An 18,030-nucleotide genomic window follows, 5' to 3' on the forward strand; every position below is an offset into this window, starting at 1 on the left:
CTTTCCCACGTCTTAAATTTTCATAAACCACTGTTATTTCATAAAAGAACTTTCAGCCCTCAAAACATATAACCCCACACCTGTTCCTGAGCTGATGTCAGCCCTCTAAAGCGATGACGAAAATACGGCCTTACATATATTAGGGGAGTTATGGTCTGATACATCCTCAACTGACCTTACTCTCCCTTTTGATTCTATGGACATCCCCATAGTACATACTGATTTCCTCCCCATCCACTTTCAATCCAGTTCATGCTAAAGTGTAATTTATTGATATGGTCTACCAAGTCACTTTTACAGATATTCTTGAATTTTGTTCCACAGCTCATTCTTCTGACCCTAGACCCCTTAATCTCACCAACTCACAGAGAAGATCCTTAAAATCTCTAGCTGAGAATAATTAATTGTCAGACAGGCTGATAAGGGAGGTGGCATAGTCCTACAGAACAAATCCGACTACCTCGCTGAAGCAGTTTGGCTAATTTCGGTTGATGCTAGCTTCCTTAAACTTCCTCAAGATCCTCTACCAGGGTACTAAGCAGAATTAAAATCTATATTAGATTTGCCCATGGCTGATAAAGTTATTGATAAAGGGGAATTTCTGTTTATCTTTAAGGCTTACTTTTACCTCCTTCCTAAATGTCAGGGAAATGGCTGTAGAAGAAGTACTGGCAATCTTGCCAGTAGAAGAAATGGGCGCCAGAGGCACATCATGTGACAGGTGGATCTTCCTGCTGGCCTATTGTCAGGGAAATGGCCATAGAAGAAGTACTGGCAATCTTGCCAGTAGAAGAAATGGGAGCCATAGGCTCATCATGTGACAGGTAGATCCTCCTGCTGGCCTATAAAAGTCTGCCACTGTCTGATCCAAATTGCTGGATTGTCATCAGCCTTCCTGAGTCTCTGTACTACTGCTGTTTGGATTTCCTGTTGTGACCCGGCTTGTTCCTGACCTGTCTGATCCGCTCTCCTGGTTTGACCCCCTGGCTTGCTTTACTGACTTGTTACCTTCTCCAGCACCTGATCCCGGCTTGTTTCACAGACTTTGCTTCAGTTATCTGTTCCTGCCTGTTTTCCATCACCAGACCTTTGGCTTGTCTCCGTTCCTGCAACCTGCATCTCCTGCCTGGATCCACAGTGTTTGATCCCCTGCCGGCTTCCACTGTTGCTCCTTGTGCACACCTTGCCAAGTGTCACCGAGCACTCCAAGAGACTGCAGCCCAGCGGTGTTTCCTGTATTCTCCAGTATTCTTCAGGCACCCACCAGCTCTTCTCTCCTGGATCCATCTGGCAACCTGTGCTTCTCTGGGCACTACACCCTCTGTACCCAACCTCAGAGATGTACTGCACTCAGCCGCAAGCAGGGTGACCATGTGGATTGCCCGGGACAGTCCCGCATTTTGCAGGTCTGTCCCAGGCACCGTATCTGGAGGAAAAACCCTTTGCTGCCCATATTACCTTTTATGGATGGTACATTGACAATGTCTTTGTTATGGCTCTCCCTCTACGATTGAAACTTTTATGTAGCATTGCAATGACAACACCCTTGGTCTGTCTTTCACACATGTGTGGGTCCCCTCCACCCTGGTGTTTCTCAAGCCCCCGGATTTGTAGGAATTGTACTTAGGATGAAGACTACTCCACCCAAAGCCAAATCCTCAAGGATAGGTACTTGAAAAGGGGTTTGACCCAGCTCTCATCAGACATTCCTATCAGGAATGTCTGTCAGCGGACACAAGGGCCCCTAATACAAAGACCACAGCTGGCCCCAACATTAAATTTGTAACCCAGTTCCATTCTAAATTCAGTCTTTGGCATTGGGGGATCCTGTTGAAGGACCACAAGCTAGGGCATGTGCTTTCCAGGTAGACCCAGGTTCATCTATAGGAGAGCCTCAATTATCAAAAACAGGTTTGCCCCAGTAAATTACCCCCTCCAAAATAAAACATCTGACTCTCTAGCCATCTTCAAAAACATAGTGGGGATGTTCCAATGTAGGAAATTAAAATATAAAATGTGCAAATTTGTCAACTATGGTCTAAAAAATGTATTTAACCAGTTCATTTTTGTCCTGTGCCACCGAATACGTGATCTACTGCCTCACGGGCCCCGGTGGTCACCTTTACATGAGCCGGACAATATACACTGTCCAGGCACGTTTTGGTGAACATAGAAGACTAATTGGGGAGGGCAGTAAGGCTCACAGTTTCCCCCTACACTTTAAGTTGAAACATAGCTGCTCTATGGAGGACCTTCAAGTTTGCGTCATACAGCATACTGTATTCCCTTGTGACTCTGCAGTGGATAGATTGCATAAACTTTGCTACAGGGAAACCTTTTGGATATATCTCAATACTCTGCCTACATGGGAGGGGGACTTAAAGAGGAGTTAGAAGTGCGTACTATCCCGTAATATGTTCACTATCCCCATTTTTAAAAATCATTCAGTTTTCCGTCTCGTTTAAGAATTCCAAAATTAAACTTCTGTGTGAGGGACTCTGAAATCCAGGCTGTACCCTACAGGAGTTTAAGTGAGAATTACACTATAGGCTTTAATATACTTTGTAGGACATTATAGTAAAATACCACTTTGACAGTTTCAGACAACTGAATGATACCATACATGAATATGTGTTTTTTCTGCAGCGTTGATCTGTGTAATTTGACTCGCTTGAGCTGTATTTACCTCCAATCTGTCCTTATTGCAAACCGATCTCTCACCAAACTGGATTTATCAAGGAATGATCTAGGGGACTCTGGAATAAAACATATCTTTGAAGGACTCAAACATCCAGACTGTACCTTGAAGGAACTGAGGTGAGAATTGTACTATAATTCTATAAAAAAAAAAATTCTGTTTGAGGGATTTAGAGATCCAGGTTGTCACCTACTGAAGGGGAACTGAGAATAAACCGCTTGCCGACTGCCTCACGTATATATACGTCGGCAGAGAAGCACGGGCAGGCAAAGCAACGTACAGGTACGTTGCATTGAATCTGCCGCCCTAGCGGGCTCGCGCGCACTCGCTACAGGCTCCGTGACCGTGCCCACGGTACCCGCAGACTCGATGTCCGCCGGTGTCCAGCGATCATGTCACAGAATGGCAGAACGGGGGATGGCTTTAGAAACAAAGCATCTCCCTGTTCTGCCTAGTGACAGGACACTGATCACTGCTCCCTGTGATTGGGAGCAGTGATCAGTGTTATGTCACTCGTAGCCCAGCCCCCACACAGTTAGAATCACTCCCTAGGACACACTTAACCCCTTCAGCGCCCCCTACTGGTTAACTCCTTCACTGCCAGTGTCATTTACACAGTAATCAGTGCATTTTTATAGCACTGATTGCTGTATAAATAAAAAAATAGCGTCAAAATGGTCCGATGTGTCCACCATAATGTCGCAGTCACGATAAAAAAAAAATCCCATAAAACTATCCCCTATTTTGTAGACGCTATTACTTTTGCGCAAATCAATCAATATACGCTTATTGTGATTTTTTTACCAAAATATGTAGAAGAATACATATCAGCCTAAACTGAGAAAAAAATTATGTTTTTTTATATCTTTTTTTGGGGATAATTATTATAGCAAAAAGTATAAAATATTGTTATTTTTTTTTCAAAATTTAAACTATTTTTTGGTTTATAGCGCAAAAAATAAAAACTGCAGAGGTGATCAAATATCACCAAAAGAAAGCTCTATTTGTGGGGAAAAAAGGACGTAAATTTTGTTTGGGAGCCACATCGCATGACCGCGCAATTGTTAGTTAAAGCGACGCAGTTCTGAATCACAAAAAATGGCCTGGTCATTCAGCAGCCAATTCTTCCGGGGCTGAAGTGATTCAACTATAAGCTAAACTATATGATACTTTGCATTAGACATGTGCAATTTGTTTTGTTCCGAAAATGTTTTTCAGCTAAATTAGACAAATTTGTTAATTCGGAAATATTCTAATTAACGAAAACGTGTTTAACAAATTTTTCGGAAGATTCAGAAATTCTAAAATTTCAAAAGAACGAAAATCTGAAATTCAAAAATCCAAAAATTTGAAAATTCGAAAGTTAGAAAATTTGATTCCTCCTGCATTGAATTGTATTGTAACTGTACTGTCTGCCCTCATGTTGTTAACTGTTAGCACTATATAAATCCTGTATAATAATAATGTACCTTTTTATTGTACTAATTTATTTAAAGCTGTTAACCATTGAAGACCATACACAAAAATCAAGGGGTTGGATGTAGGGGGTGACCCATGGGAACATTTTGTTAGCCCCATGTCCTCAGCAGGAGGCAGCTGCTTTATTTAAAAAATGTAATTACATTGATGTTGAGATATATTTCTGGAGGCCAGTTGGTGCTTTGTATTTTCTTTGTGTGTTTGTTTTGTATCCAGTTCATTACCTTGCTTTCGAAAAATCTCAATTTTAATTTCCTGTTTCTCCAACAAGATTTGGTTTTTGTCAGACGACAATACTATGCTGTGATGACCTCTGCTCAGCTATCTCTACAAACCAAACTCTGAACATACTGGAGACAAAATTTCAAATTAATGAGGAGATCTCAGAATCCTATCCAAGCTTTGAGTGTCTCCGACGTCTGGGCTGTACTGTGGAAATATTCAGGTACCATCAATGATATGAGTAATAATAACCATTATATAAGGAGTAACATTCATTCCATGAGAAATAACATAAATTATATTCTAGTTATAGAGTGCCAAGAAGATTATAAGCTATTATCAGTTTTGAGTTTAATCACGCTAAGCCTTCATACTGTACAATAAAGCTCAACTCTGGACAATCTTGAAGATAAATCCATTGAAGTTTTAATTCCCTATTATGCACCACCCCAAAGGAACCCCTTAAAATAGGTTCTTTTACATGGTCTCTGTTTAGTATTACAATTTGTATTACCTATTGTGTGCCTCTAGGTTTGTTCAAGTAGCTTGTGTATATTTCAGGAGAGGGGTCGTGTATGATGCACCTCACCTGCCAGCAAGTCAGCAATTACATCCATTCTTCGGCACACTTGGTAAATGGGAAATCCCGAACCCCAGCTAAATTGGAATCTAACAGCTAGTCTTCCGATTTTCATAAGTTTCAAGGGCCAAATCCTCAAAAGAGATAAGACGGAGTAACTGCTGTTACTCCGTCGTATCCCTGGTCCTAACTATGGAACTGATCCACAGAATCAGTTTTCCATAGTTAGGGAGAAGATCCGGCATGTGTAATTGAATTACACTGCCGGATCTTAGGATGCAGTACCGCATCCGCCACTGGGGGCATTTCGTGTCGAAATGCCACCTCGGGTATGCAAATTAGCACTTACGGAGATCTACAAAGCTTTTCTGCTTCGTTTTTTCTCCGTAATTATTAAGTTGCATACGCAAAATTAGGGCTGCTTTTACATGGTGTAAAGTTAGTACACCATGTAAAAGTAGACCCTTCTGTCTAGCGACGCGTTTTTTTTTTTCGAATTTGAATTTTTTTTTTAGCGCCGTATCTTTTTTTTTTTTCGACGCAACTTTATTGACCCGTCGCAATCCACAAAGCCCGGCGTAACGTAATTTCGCACTATGCACGTCGGAGAAAATGACGTCACGAGCATGCGCAGTACGGCCGGCGCGGGAGCGCGCCTCATTTAAATGGGAATCGCCCCCATGAAATGAGGAACGCCTTGCGCCGGCGGAATTTAAGTTACACGGCCAGAAATTTCTAGGTAAGTTCTTTGTGGATCGGGCACTTAGGTAGAAATTTTAAGGCAGTGTAACTTAAATTAGAATTTCGCCGTTACGCCGGGTCTTTGTGGATTTGGCCCCTAGTTCCTCCACATAAAGGGGTCCTGGAAATATAAGAGGGACTTCCCCCTACGACTAACTTGTCTCCAAGTAAATCACATTTTTATGCCAGCAGTAATGCAGGTCCAGACATTACGAGTAAGCATCACAGGATGCGAAACATGTCAGCTCTTTTTTTCTAATCCACTTCTTGGTTGACTGCATGAATTTTGGCTGTTTTTTCCATTTGAATTTTTGTTGTTTTTTCATGTTTTGAATAAAGACATCGTTTTTTGAGGAGTGCGGCGATCCAGGATTTTTCTTTCATCTCATGGTAATTGAGCACAGCCAGCACCCTCTTGGTTTGTTGGGACGGAAGCAATGGGGATTGATTGTTTTTAGAGCGGTATACTTTTCTTCACAGACATTAATGTAGTTCTGATCCTTTAATTTAGCCTTTTAGGTTAGGACAGAATAAGGTAGGATACTGAAAATCTTCAGAGGTGCCCTCGCACTCCTTGGCTAGTAGTCACAGGCTGGGACTCAGCATCTGGGATCATCTGGCAGCTTCCTTTTGAGTGCAAAATAAATATGTAGAGAGCTCTCGTGCCTCCAAGTGAACTCAGTGAGTGATAAAGATGAGGGTTTATAGTGCGTATTAATGCTGCTCAATCTAAGGCCCCGTATACACCATAGAATCCATCCGCTGAAAAATCCCAGCAAATGGGTTTCAGCGGATAGATCCTATGGTGTGTACACTCCAGCGGATCTGTTTCCGCGGATATATCTCCCCTGGGATGGATTCCAGCAGATCGAATATTTGCTGACATGCCAAACAAATCCATCTGCTGGAATCCATCCCAACGGATGGATCCGCTGGTCTGTATAGACTCACCGGATCCATCCGTCCGAAGGGATCCCCTGCATGCGTCGTAATGATTTGACGCATGTGTGGAATTTCTTATATGACAGCGTCGCGCACGTCGCCGCGTCATAATCGCGGCGACGGCGCGACACGTCATCGCCAGAGGATTTCGGCGCGGATTTCAATGCGATGGTGTGTACACTCCATCGCATAGAAATCCGCGGAAATCCTCGAGAGGATTTATCCGTGGAAACGGTCCGCTGGACCGTATTCGCGGATAAATTCTCTCGTGTGTATGGGGCCTAAGTGTAGATAAATAAATAAATACATAAGTAGCTGATGATTGGGGTGATGAGCGCAATAAATGTGCAAGATGTGAAGGTGAGCACAGCTGAGTGCTAAAATGTGTAGCTAGTAAAAACTAGCAAAAAATGAATGCTAAAAGTGTATATATCAGGTGATAATTGCTGAGTATAAAACTAGTAAGCTGCCAAAATAAAGCAAGTGATGAAAGCATGAAGTCCCAATGATAAAAACACTTGGTGAATAACTGAGACAATAATGATGGTGATGTTGATGTAGTTCCTTCAGTAATCTTCTAAGTAAATCTTCAATGTAGTGGGCTCACAGAGCGCTTACCTTCCCAAAGTGATAGTAGTGCCTTGAGTATATGGGTCTCTGCTAATGAAGGATGTGTACTGTGCAGCTCCCTCAGATCCGGTTTCTCCTGGCGTCCTGTGATATAGGCTCAGTCCTCCGGATGGTCATCAATGATACTCAGGATAGTGAAGTATATAATGTCCGATTTAATAAAAATAGATAAACGCTGCTTACAACAATAAAGGAAAATGAACGATAACAGCAATACTTCCTGGTGTAGATCCTTAGTCTGCCCGTCCCTTACATGTTACGCCACGTCATGTGGCTTCATCAAAGGTCTTCCTTTTGAGTGCAGTAGCTATAAAATGGGAGGTTCAGGTTTTCCTCTGTTCCAGAGCTCTAGGCACACAGTCTTCTCATGGAGGGAATGTATTCTCTAGGGGCCTCTTCCCAGGGTGAGAGGTAAGGCTGGCAAAAGGCCCTTCTGGAACAGCGCCTCCCTGTTACCATGGGTTAGCCAGCTCACGGAACAAAGAGGACTCTCGGTATACACTCCTGATTCAGCACTCTAGATCCTTCTAGTCTTCTCTTTTTCCTCCTTTAGGTCTGTTAGGCCCCTTTCACACGGGCAGATCGTTGAGGTCCGCCTGTCAGTTTTTTCGGCGGACCTCAACGACCGCTCCATGCTTTTCTATGGAGCGTCGGATGTCAGCAGTGACATGTCCGCTGACATCCGATCCGATTCGTCGCCATCCATCCTATCAGATCAGGTGAGATCTGATGAAAACGGACATGCTGTCTGTTTTCATTCAAACACTCTATAGCAAGCAGCGGCGCTCGACAAGCCCCTCCCCGCTCAGTGAGCAGAGAGGGACCAGTCATGCGCCGGCTCAGCAGAGATCAACCGATCCGTCCCTGTGTGGAAGGGGCCTTAAAGTGGTTGTAAACCCCTTTAACCCACTTTAACCTACAGGTAAGCCTACATTAAGGCTTACCTGTAGGTGCAACAAATATCTCCCAAACCTAAAAGGTTTAGGAGATATTTGCAGAGAAGACAGGCACTGATGTCTACGGCGCATGAATACTAGCTCATTATGCCTTTGTCTTGCAAAGGGTTTTTTTTTTTTGTTGTTAAAGAGGGTTTACTTCCTCTTTAAGTATACAAATGAATGTGATTTGCTCTTGATAAGTACTAAAAATACCCTTTACTCTTTTCAGAAATGTATTGTAATCCTGTGTCCAATGCCCAATTCCTGTGCTATCTCAAGGAGAGTAATGAGCCCTTCCAGCCCCTATCCTGGGACTACAGAATAACAACATCTTTATGTTGTGGAGATGGACGAGTGGGTGTTGAGAAAAACCTGGGCAGGGCTGACAACACCCAGTCCATGTTGTCAGCCCAGAACAGTATTTAGGACCTGAGTGCATTTTTGGAAGATTACTTTACATAGATAAAATAGGCAAAGTGTGCAAATATTACACGGATGTACTGCATGTTTTTTTTTTTTTTCATTTTGCAGTGACCTACACTTCAGTTGCAAGTGAAGGAATATATAATTGTATGCATAATATTTACTGGGATCCAACATCCTATTCAGCAGAGGTAATGTTCATCTTCAGAATGTTATCAAATCTATATCCTTTTAGAGCCGGTTCACACTGGGGCGACTCGTCAGGCGACTCAGCCGCCTGACAAGTCGCGTCCCATTCTATTCACCAGAACCGTTCTAATAGGAGCGACGCAAGTCGCTCCGACTTAGAAAAAGGTTCTTGTACGACTTCGGGGGCGACTCGGGGCGACTTGCATTGACTTCTATACAGAAGTCATTTTGCAAGTCGCCTCTGAAGTCGTCTTCAGGACGACTTGCCGAGTCGCCCCCAAAGTCGTGCCGCCCCAGTGTGAACCAGCTCTCAGGGCATTTTTTATTTTATTTTGGAAATAGCCAAAAGTCAGGGGAATATGGTGGTTGGTCAAGTTCTGGAAAGAATTTCTAGGGCAGAAACTCATGAACACTTAACTCATCATGTGCAGGAGCATTGTCCTGGCGGACCACTTGTGGAGGAGTGTCATGGTGGAACACTGTCGTGGCCCACTTAAACCATCTATGCCAGGGATATGCAATTAGCGGACCTCCAGTTGTTGCAAAACTACAAGTCCCCTCATGCCTCTGCCTCTGGGTGTCGTGCTTGTGGCTGCCAGTCTTGCTATGCCTCATGGCACTTGTAGTTCTGAGAAGGCGAGAAGGAGAGAATGCGTAGGGATGGGCAGATTGACTTCAGCAAGTAAATGGCAGGGACTGTTTGTTATTTTGTGGAATTCAGACAAGACCACTTGTCTTATGGTTAACAGGAAGACGTTTTATTGAAACATACTGTACACGTGTAGGAACCTTCTCCACAGTAGTATGTCCAAAAGGTGTTATCTGGCAGAGGTATCTATACAGTGTAGAAAGCACATACAGGATTGGACAACAGTAGCCATTAGACATCAGCATAACTAATTGGAATAGATTGCCCAGTATGGGATGCCACACTATAGATAGACAACAACCAAAGTACAGGATAACTTTAACACATGCTACCAGATGGTCATGGTAGTTAAACATTGCAAGTATCCTGGTTTATTATTATTATTGTTATTTTTAAAGATTTATATACCGTCAACAGTTTGCGCAGCACTTTGCAATATAAAGGGGGACAATTACAATACAGATCAATACAGAAGGAGTAGGAGGGCCCTGCTCAGGGAGCTTACAATCTAAAGGGAGGGGGAGGTGGTACAAAAGGTAATAGCTGTGGGGGATGATCTGATGGAAGTGACTCAAGTACAGTTTTTAGGTGGAAGTGGGGTAGGCTTCCCTGAATAAATACATTTTCAGGGATCGCCTAAAGGCAGAAAGGGTATGAGCTGACCGGACACACTGGGATAGGGAGTTCCAAGCAATGGGAGACATTCTGTAAAAGTCCTGGAGGCAAACACGGGAGAACGTAAAAAGCTAGAGAGCAGGAGGAGCAGAGAGGACAATATTGAGCGATATCTGACGATAAGGCTGGTGGTAGCTGGGGGTGATGTTGTGGATGACTTTGCACGTTCTGGTTAGTATTAAGAATTTTTTATACAATGGACTAATGGAAGCCAGTGAAGAGATTGGCAGAGAGGGGCAGCAGACATGAATTGCTTAGCAAGGTATATAAGTCTAGTAGCAGCATACTAGACTGAAGGGGGATAGCCTGTATAATGGTAGGCCAGTGAAAAGGGAGTTGCAGTAGTCAAGGCGGGATATAACCAAGGCATGGATAAGTTGTTTTGAAGTGTCGCTAGTCAGGAAGGGGCGAAATCTGGAAATGTTGCGGAGGTTAAGGCGGTAAGATTTAGCCAGTGATTAGTTGTGGGGCCCAAAGGAGAAATCAGAGTCTAGGATTACACCCAGCACCATGGCATGTGTGAAGGTACCAATGGTGTTGTTGATCTCAATGGTAAAGTCATGGGGGGGAGGGGATTGGGGAGGAGGAAATATTACAAGCTTTTTGTTTTAGAAAGATTGAGTTTGAGTTTATTTTAGCTATGTCGAAAGGTCTTGGAGTCTTGGGTCATGACACAAGAGTGAACTGTTGATTGACTCAGGCCTGTGTTATATTTGAATAATCAGGTTAGTTTCTTTATCAGTTACAGAAAGCTATTTCCTGGTGATGGTAATCTTGAAGATTTTTTAAAAAGAGCAGATGTTGAAATTAAATACCGAAGACCAAGTTTACACATGGGACCTTGTTGATCCATCTACAGATATGAAGGTAATGCAAGGTACTACTGCAAATTGTAATGATAGTATGTTCAGACTTCAATAAATTTAGCCTATTAATAAAACAGTTTTGGATGTGCTACACATGCCCAAAAAGTCAATGAAGTATACAGGGTGTGTGCAGTATGCCCAGTTCTTCTGCCTCACTCCCTGGTCCATACCTTTGCATGGGTTGCGCCTCATCTATGGGGAATGACTTTACGCCGGACGTACGACTTACGCAAACAGCGTATATTATGCGCTGGGCGCAAGTACGTTCGTGAATCGACGTATCTCCCTCATTTCCATATTTGAATAGGAAATCAATGGAAGCGCTACCTACGTCCAGCGTAAATATGCGCCCACGATACGCTGGCGTAGGAAAGTTACGTCGGTCGGATGAAGCCTATTTTCAGGCGTATCTTGGTTTCAGAGTCCGGCGCATAGATACGACGGCGCATATTTACACTTACGCGGCGTATCTCGAGATACGTCGGCGTAAGTGATTTGTGAGTCCGGGCCGTAATGTTTAATGCCTTGTACACACTATTGGAATTTCCGATGAAAAAAGTCAGGCGGAATTTTTTCATTGGATATGTTTGTGGGCCCCATCGGACTTTTTTCCTTCGGACTTTAGAAATAGAACATGTTTTATTTTTTTCCGATGGAAAAAAATCCTATCGGAAATTCCGATCGTCTGTGTGGAAAACCCTGACGGAGAAAAAAAAACACGCATGCTCAGAATCAAGTCGACACATGCTCAGAAGCATTAAACGTAATTTTTCTCGGCTCGTCTTAGTGTTTTACGTCACCACGTTTTCGACGGTCGGAATTTGGTCTGACGGTGAGTATGCAAGACAGCCTGAATGGAATTCCGACGGAAAATTTCATCAGATTTTATCCCATTGGAAATTCCGATCGTGTGTACAGGGCATAACAAAGCAAGAAGAAGACAACACAGTCTTGGAAGCAAATTCAACATTCAAGTCAGTGGGGTTGGATTCATACTGACATGAAGGTGTTGTAGGATGACCAGCTGGTGAGACTTTTACAAAGGCCACCCAGGAAGCCACAATACTCCTTGAATGATCTTTGACATAGGGTGCCCACTATAGCTCTGTATGCTGGCTGAATATTTTATTACCAGTCATCCTGCAATAATACTTCTAGAGTTAGTGCACACACCCACTCACAGACTCTTACCTCCAGCTATCTCTATAGGGAGACTCACAAAACATAGCTAGCTAGACCCACACAGGTAGATGCAAATCTCGCATACAGTCTGGTGTTAGTCAGTATTAAATACACAAAATACAGTGTTAATAAAAAAATCAGTGCAGACATAATCCACCCTTCAAGTAAATGTGCATATCAAAATGACAAAGGAATCCACCGAGAAAAAAATTATCAAAAAATGTAACACATGTCCAAACCAATACAAAGTCCAATGGAGTGTTGCCTAAAAATGTCTTCCTACAAGTACTTCTTCCCACGCCACGTGCTTGAGTTAGTTACAGAGGGTATGGAAAGGAATCGCCCCTCTTCAAAATAATCAAACTTTGTTGCTTTGCAGCCTGAAATGGAGACAGATACAGTTTTTGTTTTATCCAGCTGTATTTTCTAGTGCAACTTATAACATCCAAGTGAAAGATATCACACCAACATGTCAGAAAAAAAAAATCAAAAATAGAATCACTGATTTGGAAAAAGGATCACCCTCCTTGTGTCAGTATTTTGTTGGACCACATTTTGCTTTAATTACAGCCTTTAGTCTGTTGTGATATGTCTCTACTAACTTTGCACATCTAGATTTTGCCATATTAGCCCACTCTCCTTTGCAGAACTGCTCAAGTTCAGTTAAATTTGATGGTGACCATTTGTGGACTGAAGTCATTCCACAGATTTTCAATGGTATTTTAGTCTGGGCTCTGACTAGGCCATGCAAGGACATTCACATTTTTCTCCTTCAACCACTGTGTGCTCATTGTTGCTGTGTGCTTTGGGTCATTGTCATGTTAAAAAGTAAACCTTTTTCCATTGACAATTTTCTGGCAGAGGGCAGCAGATTTTCCTCAAGAATTCAACAGTATTTTGCCCCATCCATTCTTCCCTCTATTCTGACAGTCCCTGCTGAAGAAAAACTCCCCCATAACAGGATATTACCACCTCCAAGCTTTACTCTAGGGATGGTTTAATTGGATAGTGAGCTGTACTGGATTTCCGCCAGACATATTGTTTGCTGTTGAGGCCACATAACTCGATTTTGGTCTCATTCTGACCACCTTAAATGCACCTTGAAGATTCTGAATCCACGTGGAAAAAGGTGTTCTGGTCAGATGAGACTAAAATTGAATTATTTGGCCTCAACACCAAACGATATGTCTGGCGGAAATCCAATACAGCTCACCAACCAAATACTATTCCTACAGTAAAGCATGCAGGTGATAATATCCTGTTATTGGGGGGGGGGGTGGTAATATACTGGTATGGGGGTGTTTCTCTGCAGAATGGACTGGAGCACTGGTCAGGATAGAAGAAAAATAGATGGGGCAAAATACCATCAAATTCTTGAGCAAAATCTGCTGCCCTCTGCCAAAAAGTTATCCATGGGAAGAAGGTTTACCTTCCAACATGACAATGACCCAAAGCACACAAAACAACAAGCACACAGTGGTTGAAGGAGAAGAAGGCCTAGTCAGAGCCCAGACTTAAACCCTATTGAAAATCTGTGGAATGACTTGAAGACTGCAGTCCACAAACAGTCACCATCGAATGTACATTTTTAATTAAAGCAAAAAGTGGTCCAACAAAATACTTACATAGGAGGAGTGATCCTTTTTCCAACTCAGTGATTTTGTTTTTGGATGTTTTTACTTTTTCTGACATTTTGGTGTTATAGCTTCCACTTGGATGTTAGAAGTTGCACTAGTAAATACAGATGGATAAACCAAAAACTGTGTCTGTCTTCTTTCAGGCTGTGAAGCAACAAAATGTGATTATTTTAAAGGTGGGTAATTCTTTTCTATACCCACTGTATATCGAAAAGTGCTCCCTCTGCCACAAACAGAGTTTGCGCTTACCAGGCCCATATACCGTAAATATGCAAGAATAGGCAAACCTCATGTCAGGTACTTAGGCTGTTCTCTGCTATTCCTTCTGCTCTCCCTTCCCAATTATTTTAGATGATTACATAAAAAGAGCACAGGAGAACTGCAATGGTGTGAGAATTTTATTAAAGACACTAAAATAATACTTACATAGACTGCAAGCAAACCGATCGAAAGACGATTTCCTGTGGAGATTGTGTGCAGCAGCAGCAGGATGCAGTAATCAGCCAGCCAGCCGCTCAAATCTCCAGACGGCTCACAACCCTTCCACTGCTCAAGAGATGCAGATCCAAAGCTCTTCCCAGCATTAGCTTCCACTCCCAATGTTTCATCTGTAAAATACTTTTTCAAGAGGGATGACTGGGGATGGAAGAGCTGCTTCTAATATACCTAAAACCCCGATACGTGCCAGGATGGGTCCATCACCTGGAACGCATGAAAACATTCTAAGTGGGACTCAGAGTCATCACTACAATACAATATAACTTTACATGTTGCAAGCACTGCCATAGAATACAAATACAGCAAATGCATCTTGGGGTAAAATAAATTACCTGTTTTATTGCCAATCAATCACGAAAATAACATGATATTAAATGTATATAAATCAAATAAATCATACTATAAAAATTATTATAACAATTATGCTTTAAAAATTATATTAACTAATCAATTGCCAGAAATGAGTAAAATACCCATATTAGTTAATAAAATGTACAATACATCAAATTCTAATAAATATCATTATAAATGTAATCCAATAATAAAATCGCCTAATATATAACCTAGAATAAATTGACCTCATACATACCTTAATAAAGTATTCTGATTCTGATAACCCCTTTAAAAATTAAATATCAAAAATAAAATAAAAAACTAACATATGTACTAAGAATATGTAATAAAAATAATTAACAAAAAACAGGATAAAGAGGACAATTATACATATTCTAATAATCAAGGAAAAATTAAAACAGTGATAAAAAAATATTATAAAAAAAAATCATGATGAAGAATGTAGAATCCATAAAAAAAAAAAAAAATGATAAGACAAAATAATACAAAACAACTGGTATACAAAGAGAAAGTGGGTAGGGGAATTCAGCCCATAAAGACTATACCACAAAAATGAATCAGTTATAACTAAATTCATATTGAACATTAGAAATACTGAATCACAACTCATGTAGTATATGTTCTGCAGTGTCGAATATTAAGCATCGCTTGTAAAACAATTGATGTCATGTTCAACATTTAAACCCTGAAGTTTCAGTGTTTGCAAAAATATAAATCCACTGAGTTTCTTTCTGACATATAGAACTGACCTTATTTGTGCCCATTTAATGAGGGGGAGTCCCTGTTTTGTATTTCTCTGTAATGTAGGGATAAACAATGCTTTTTATATTCAATCTCTATATTGTGGCTATGTTCTGAGATCCTTATGAAGAGGTCTTTTAGGATTGCCTACATACTGCAGGCCGCACGGACACTGCAAAAGGCACAGCCAAAACAGGAAGTGAGAGGAAATTAAGGGAATCCCTTAGGATCCCCCCAGGTCACTAGAACTAGTGTCCCCAGTGGAAGATTGCCCCTCTATTACTGTTCTGGTGACAGCCCAAAATTTGGGATTTTTTTTTATTTCACTTTCAATGATAATAGTAAACAGGACAAATAGAGAGGGTGGATCTCCCTAACAGGTGCACAGACAGCAATAAAAACCTAATAGATGTTCTAATCCATCTTGACTGTGTCTAAAACAAAAAATAAAGTTTTGCCTTTAGTTATACTTTAAGCCATAACCGGGGTGAATGGAATATACATTGGTTCCGTTCCAAGCGGGTTCGGACAAAACTGAGTCCCATTTATTTAATGGGAGCAGAATGTTGAAAAACAGCAATGGCTATTTTCTAGGCTAATAGGCAGGGGAATTGCTCAGAGGCTGGGCATTGCCCATGGGAAAAAAACTCCCAGGAAATGTCCCATGATGTAAAACCATCAATCACATCATACAGTGATGCAGATCTTCATCAATCACAATCAATGACCTCGCAGACCAACAGACAAGAGAGATCCAGTCACTACACTCACTGCAACTGACATCTCTGGTCCCTTCTGCTAAATGTAAGCAAAGGGACATGGTAAACCCAGCTATGTCATTGGCCAAATATGGGCATGGCCATATCTGGTCAATGTCTTTGCCTTAATATGGCCATATTTGAAAATGTACAGTATGTCCCTGCCTTTTTGTTTATATGGCTGTGGATTCCCGGCCAGCAAATAAATGGGGCCATAAGACATCACTGGTTGCTAAGAACACGGTAGGTGCCAGCACCTGCTGCTTTCTTAACAACCATTGATGGTGAAAGCTCATCCCTTGCTGTAACTTTCACCATTAACCGCACAAACATCAGATACACAGATCCATATCTGGCAATGAGATCTGTCCCTGCCAATAATAATATCCACACACCGGTACTTATCTGTCTGCAACCAGACTCTGTCAGCCAACTTCTGCAATACAGAAAACTCAGGATGCAGTCTCTCACAACATAGCAGTGATTTACAACCTAAGTTATAGGCATGGATGATATAATACAACTAAACACACAACAGTCTCATCAGATACACGCAATACAAACAATAGTCTGGAACACACAGGCCATACTCCCCACACCAATAGTACCCCTCAGATATGAGTATGCTTTGTACCTACCAGAACAAGCAGACACATAAAAAGACCCACCTATTAATACCTCCCCCATATGTTACCAAAAATACTAGCATCTTCGATGTTGAGCAACCTCATTTTGTGCCATCATGTTTTTAAAGAAGGTTTTACGATTGTGTGCTTTATGGGATGGGAATTATGGATTATTACTTTTTCTTTTACAGAGTTTGAAGATTGAAATACACAATTCTGACTCAAAAAAGACCAAGTGAGAGTTTACACCGAATCTGTGCCAACCTGCCATTCAGACGCATTGGCTGGTGTTCAGTGACAAATCCAGGGGACCCAAACCACCCCTTGCTGTGTGGACACGCAGATAAAAACATTTGGCCTTTCCATGACCAATTTACTGTACAAATTTTTATATGGTAAATTCACCTTCTTGACACTTTATTGCTAGAATGTCCGGCATTTTCTAAACAGTCTTTTCCCTGGCTGGATCATAAAATGGTTCTGCATATAAGGCCCAGACCTCTAGCTGGGTTAAGGTGGAGCCTAGTACCATATGTATGCTAAACTTTAGGCGCAATGAAAGACAGACACAAAGTAACAGTGTTATATTGTATATACTTGGTTTCATTCATCTGCAGATCAAAGGGATGAGCTTCAGTCTGCATATGATGTCAGTTAAAGCAACCTGACAAGTAAAACAAAAAAGGAAATACAATTTGTCCCTATTTAACCTATTTTTAGCCCTTAGTTTGTCATAAACAGACCCTAATTTACTCTATTATTCTTTTGCAGATTTTTTTGTCTATCTCTATTTTTCTAACAAATAATATGTTGTTGTTTTATTGTAAAACGATGTACGGTAAAAAAAAAAGCCATTTTTTTAAATTTGTAAATAACTTTGCAATACTTTGTATTAAAATCATAATTATCATAACCATCATTTTAACTAGGACAAATTATAGAATAAAATGTAGACTTTTTTATCTTCTTTTATCATTTGTTTTTATGAACCGCGATCAAAGTAGAAACGCAATGCATTATTTGTTTGGTTACATTCTCTGTTTATGGATTGCCTTGCCTGTCCCAAACAAAAACATATACAGTGGGTATAGAAAGGAATCACCCCCTTTAAAGTAATCAAATTTTGTTACTTTGCAGCCTAAAACGAAGACAGAAAGAGTCTTTGATTTATCCAGCTGTATTTACTGGTGCAACGTATAACA

The 18,030-nt window shown here is 41.3% G+C and overlaps 1 protein-coding gene across 4 annotated transcripts in view; it reads left to right on the plus strand.

Annotated features, from left to right (window-relative positions):
* LOC120909442 (NACHT, LRR and PYD domains-containing protein 3-like) overlaps window positions 1-17,795 on the plus strand; it is a 57,627-nt gene extending 39,832 nt beyond the window's left edge. For 2 of the 4 annotated variants that reach the window (XM_040321213.1, XM_040321216.1), the window contains 4 exons: window positions 2,647-2,817; window positions 4,449-4,622; window positions 10,909-11,033; window positions 17,020-17,795. In XM_040321213.1, coding sequence (XP_040177147.1) covers window positions 2,647-2,817; window positions 4,449-4,622; window positions 10,909-11,014 — 451 coding nt within the window. In that variant the 3' untranslated portion in view covers window positions 11,015-11,033; window positions 17,020-17,795. Of the gene's footprint in view, window positions 1-2,646; window positions 2,818-4,448; window positions 4,623-8,761; window positions 8,845-10,908; window positions 11,044-17,019 lie in introns of those variants that run through there. The other 2 variants (XM_040321215.1, XM_040321214.1) reach the window with 2 other exon arrangements.
* Window positions 17,796-18,030: the final 235 nt, after the last annotated feature.

This window comes from Rana temporaria, chromosome 8 (genome assembly GCF_905171775.1).
Source record: "Rana temporaria chromosome 8, aRanTem1.1, whole genome shotgun sequence".
Lineage (NCBI taxonomy): Eukaryota > Metazoa > Chordata > Amphibia > Anura > Ranidae > Rana > Rana temporaria.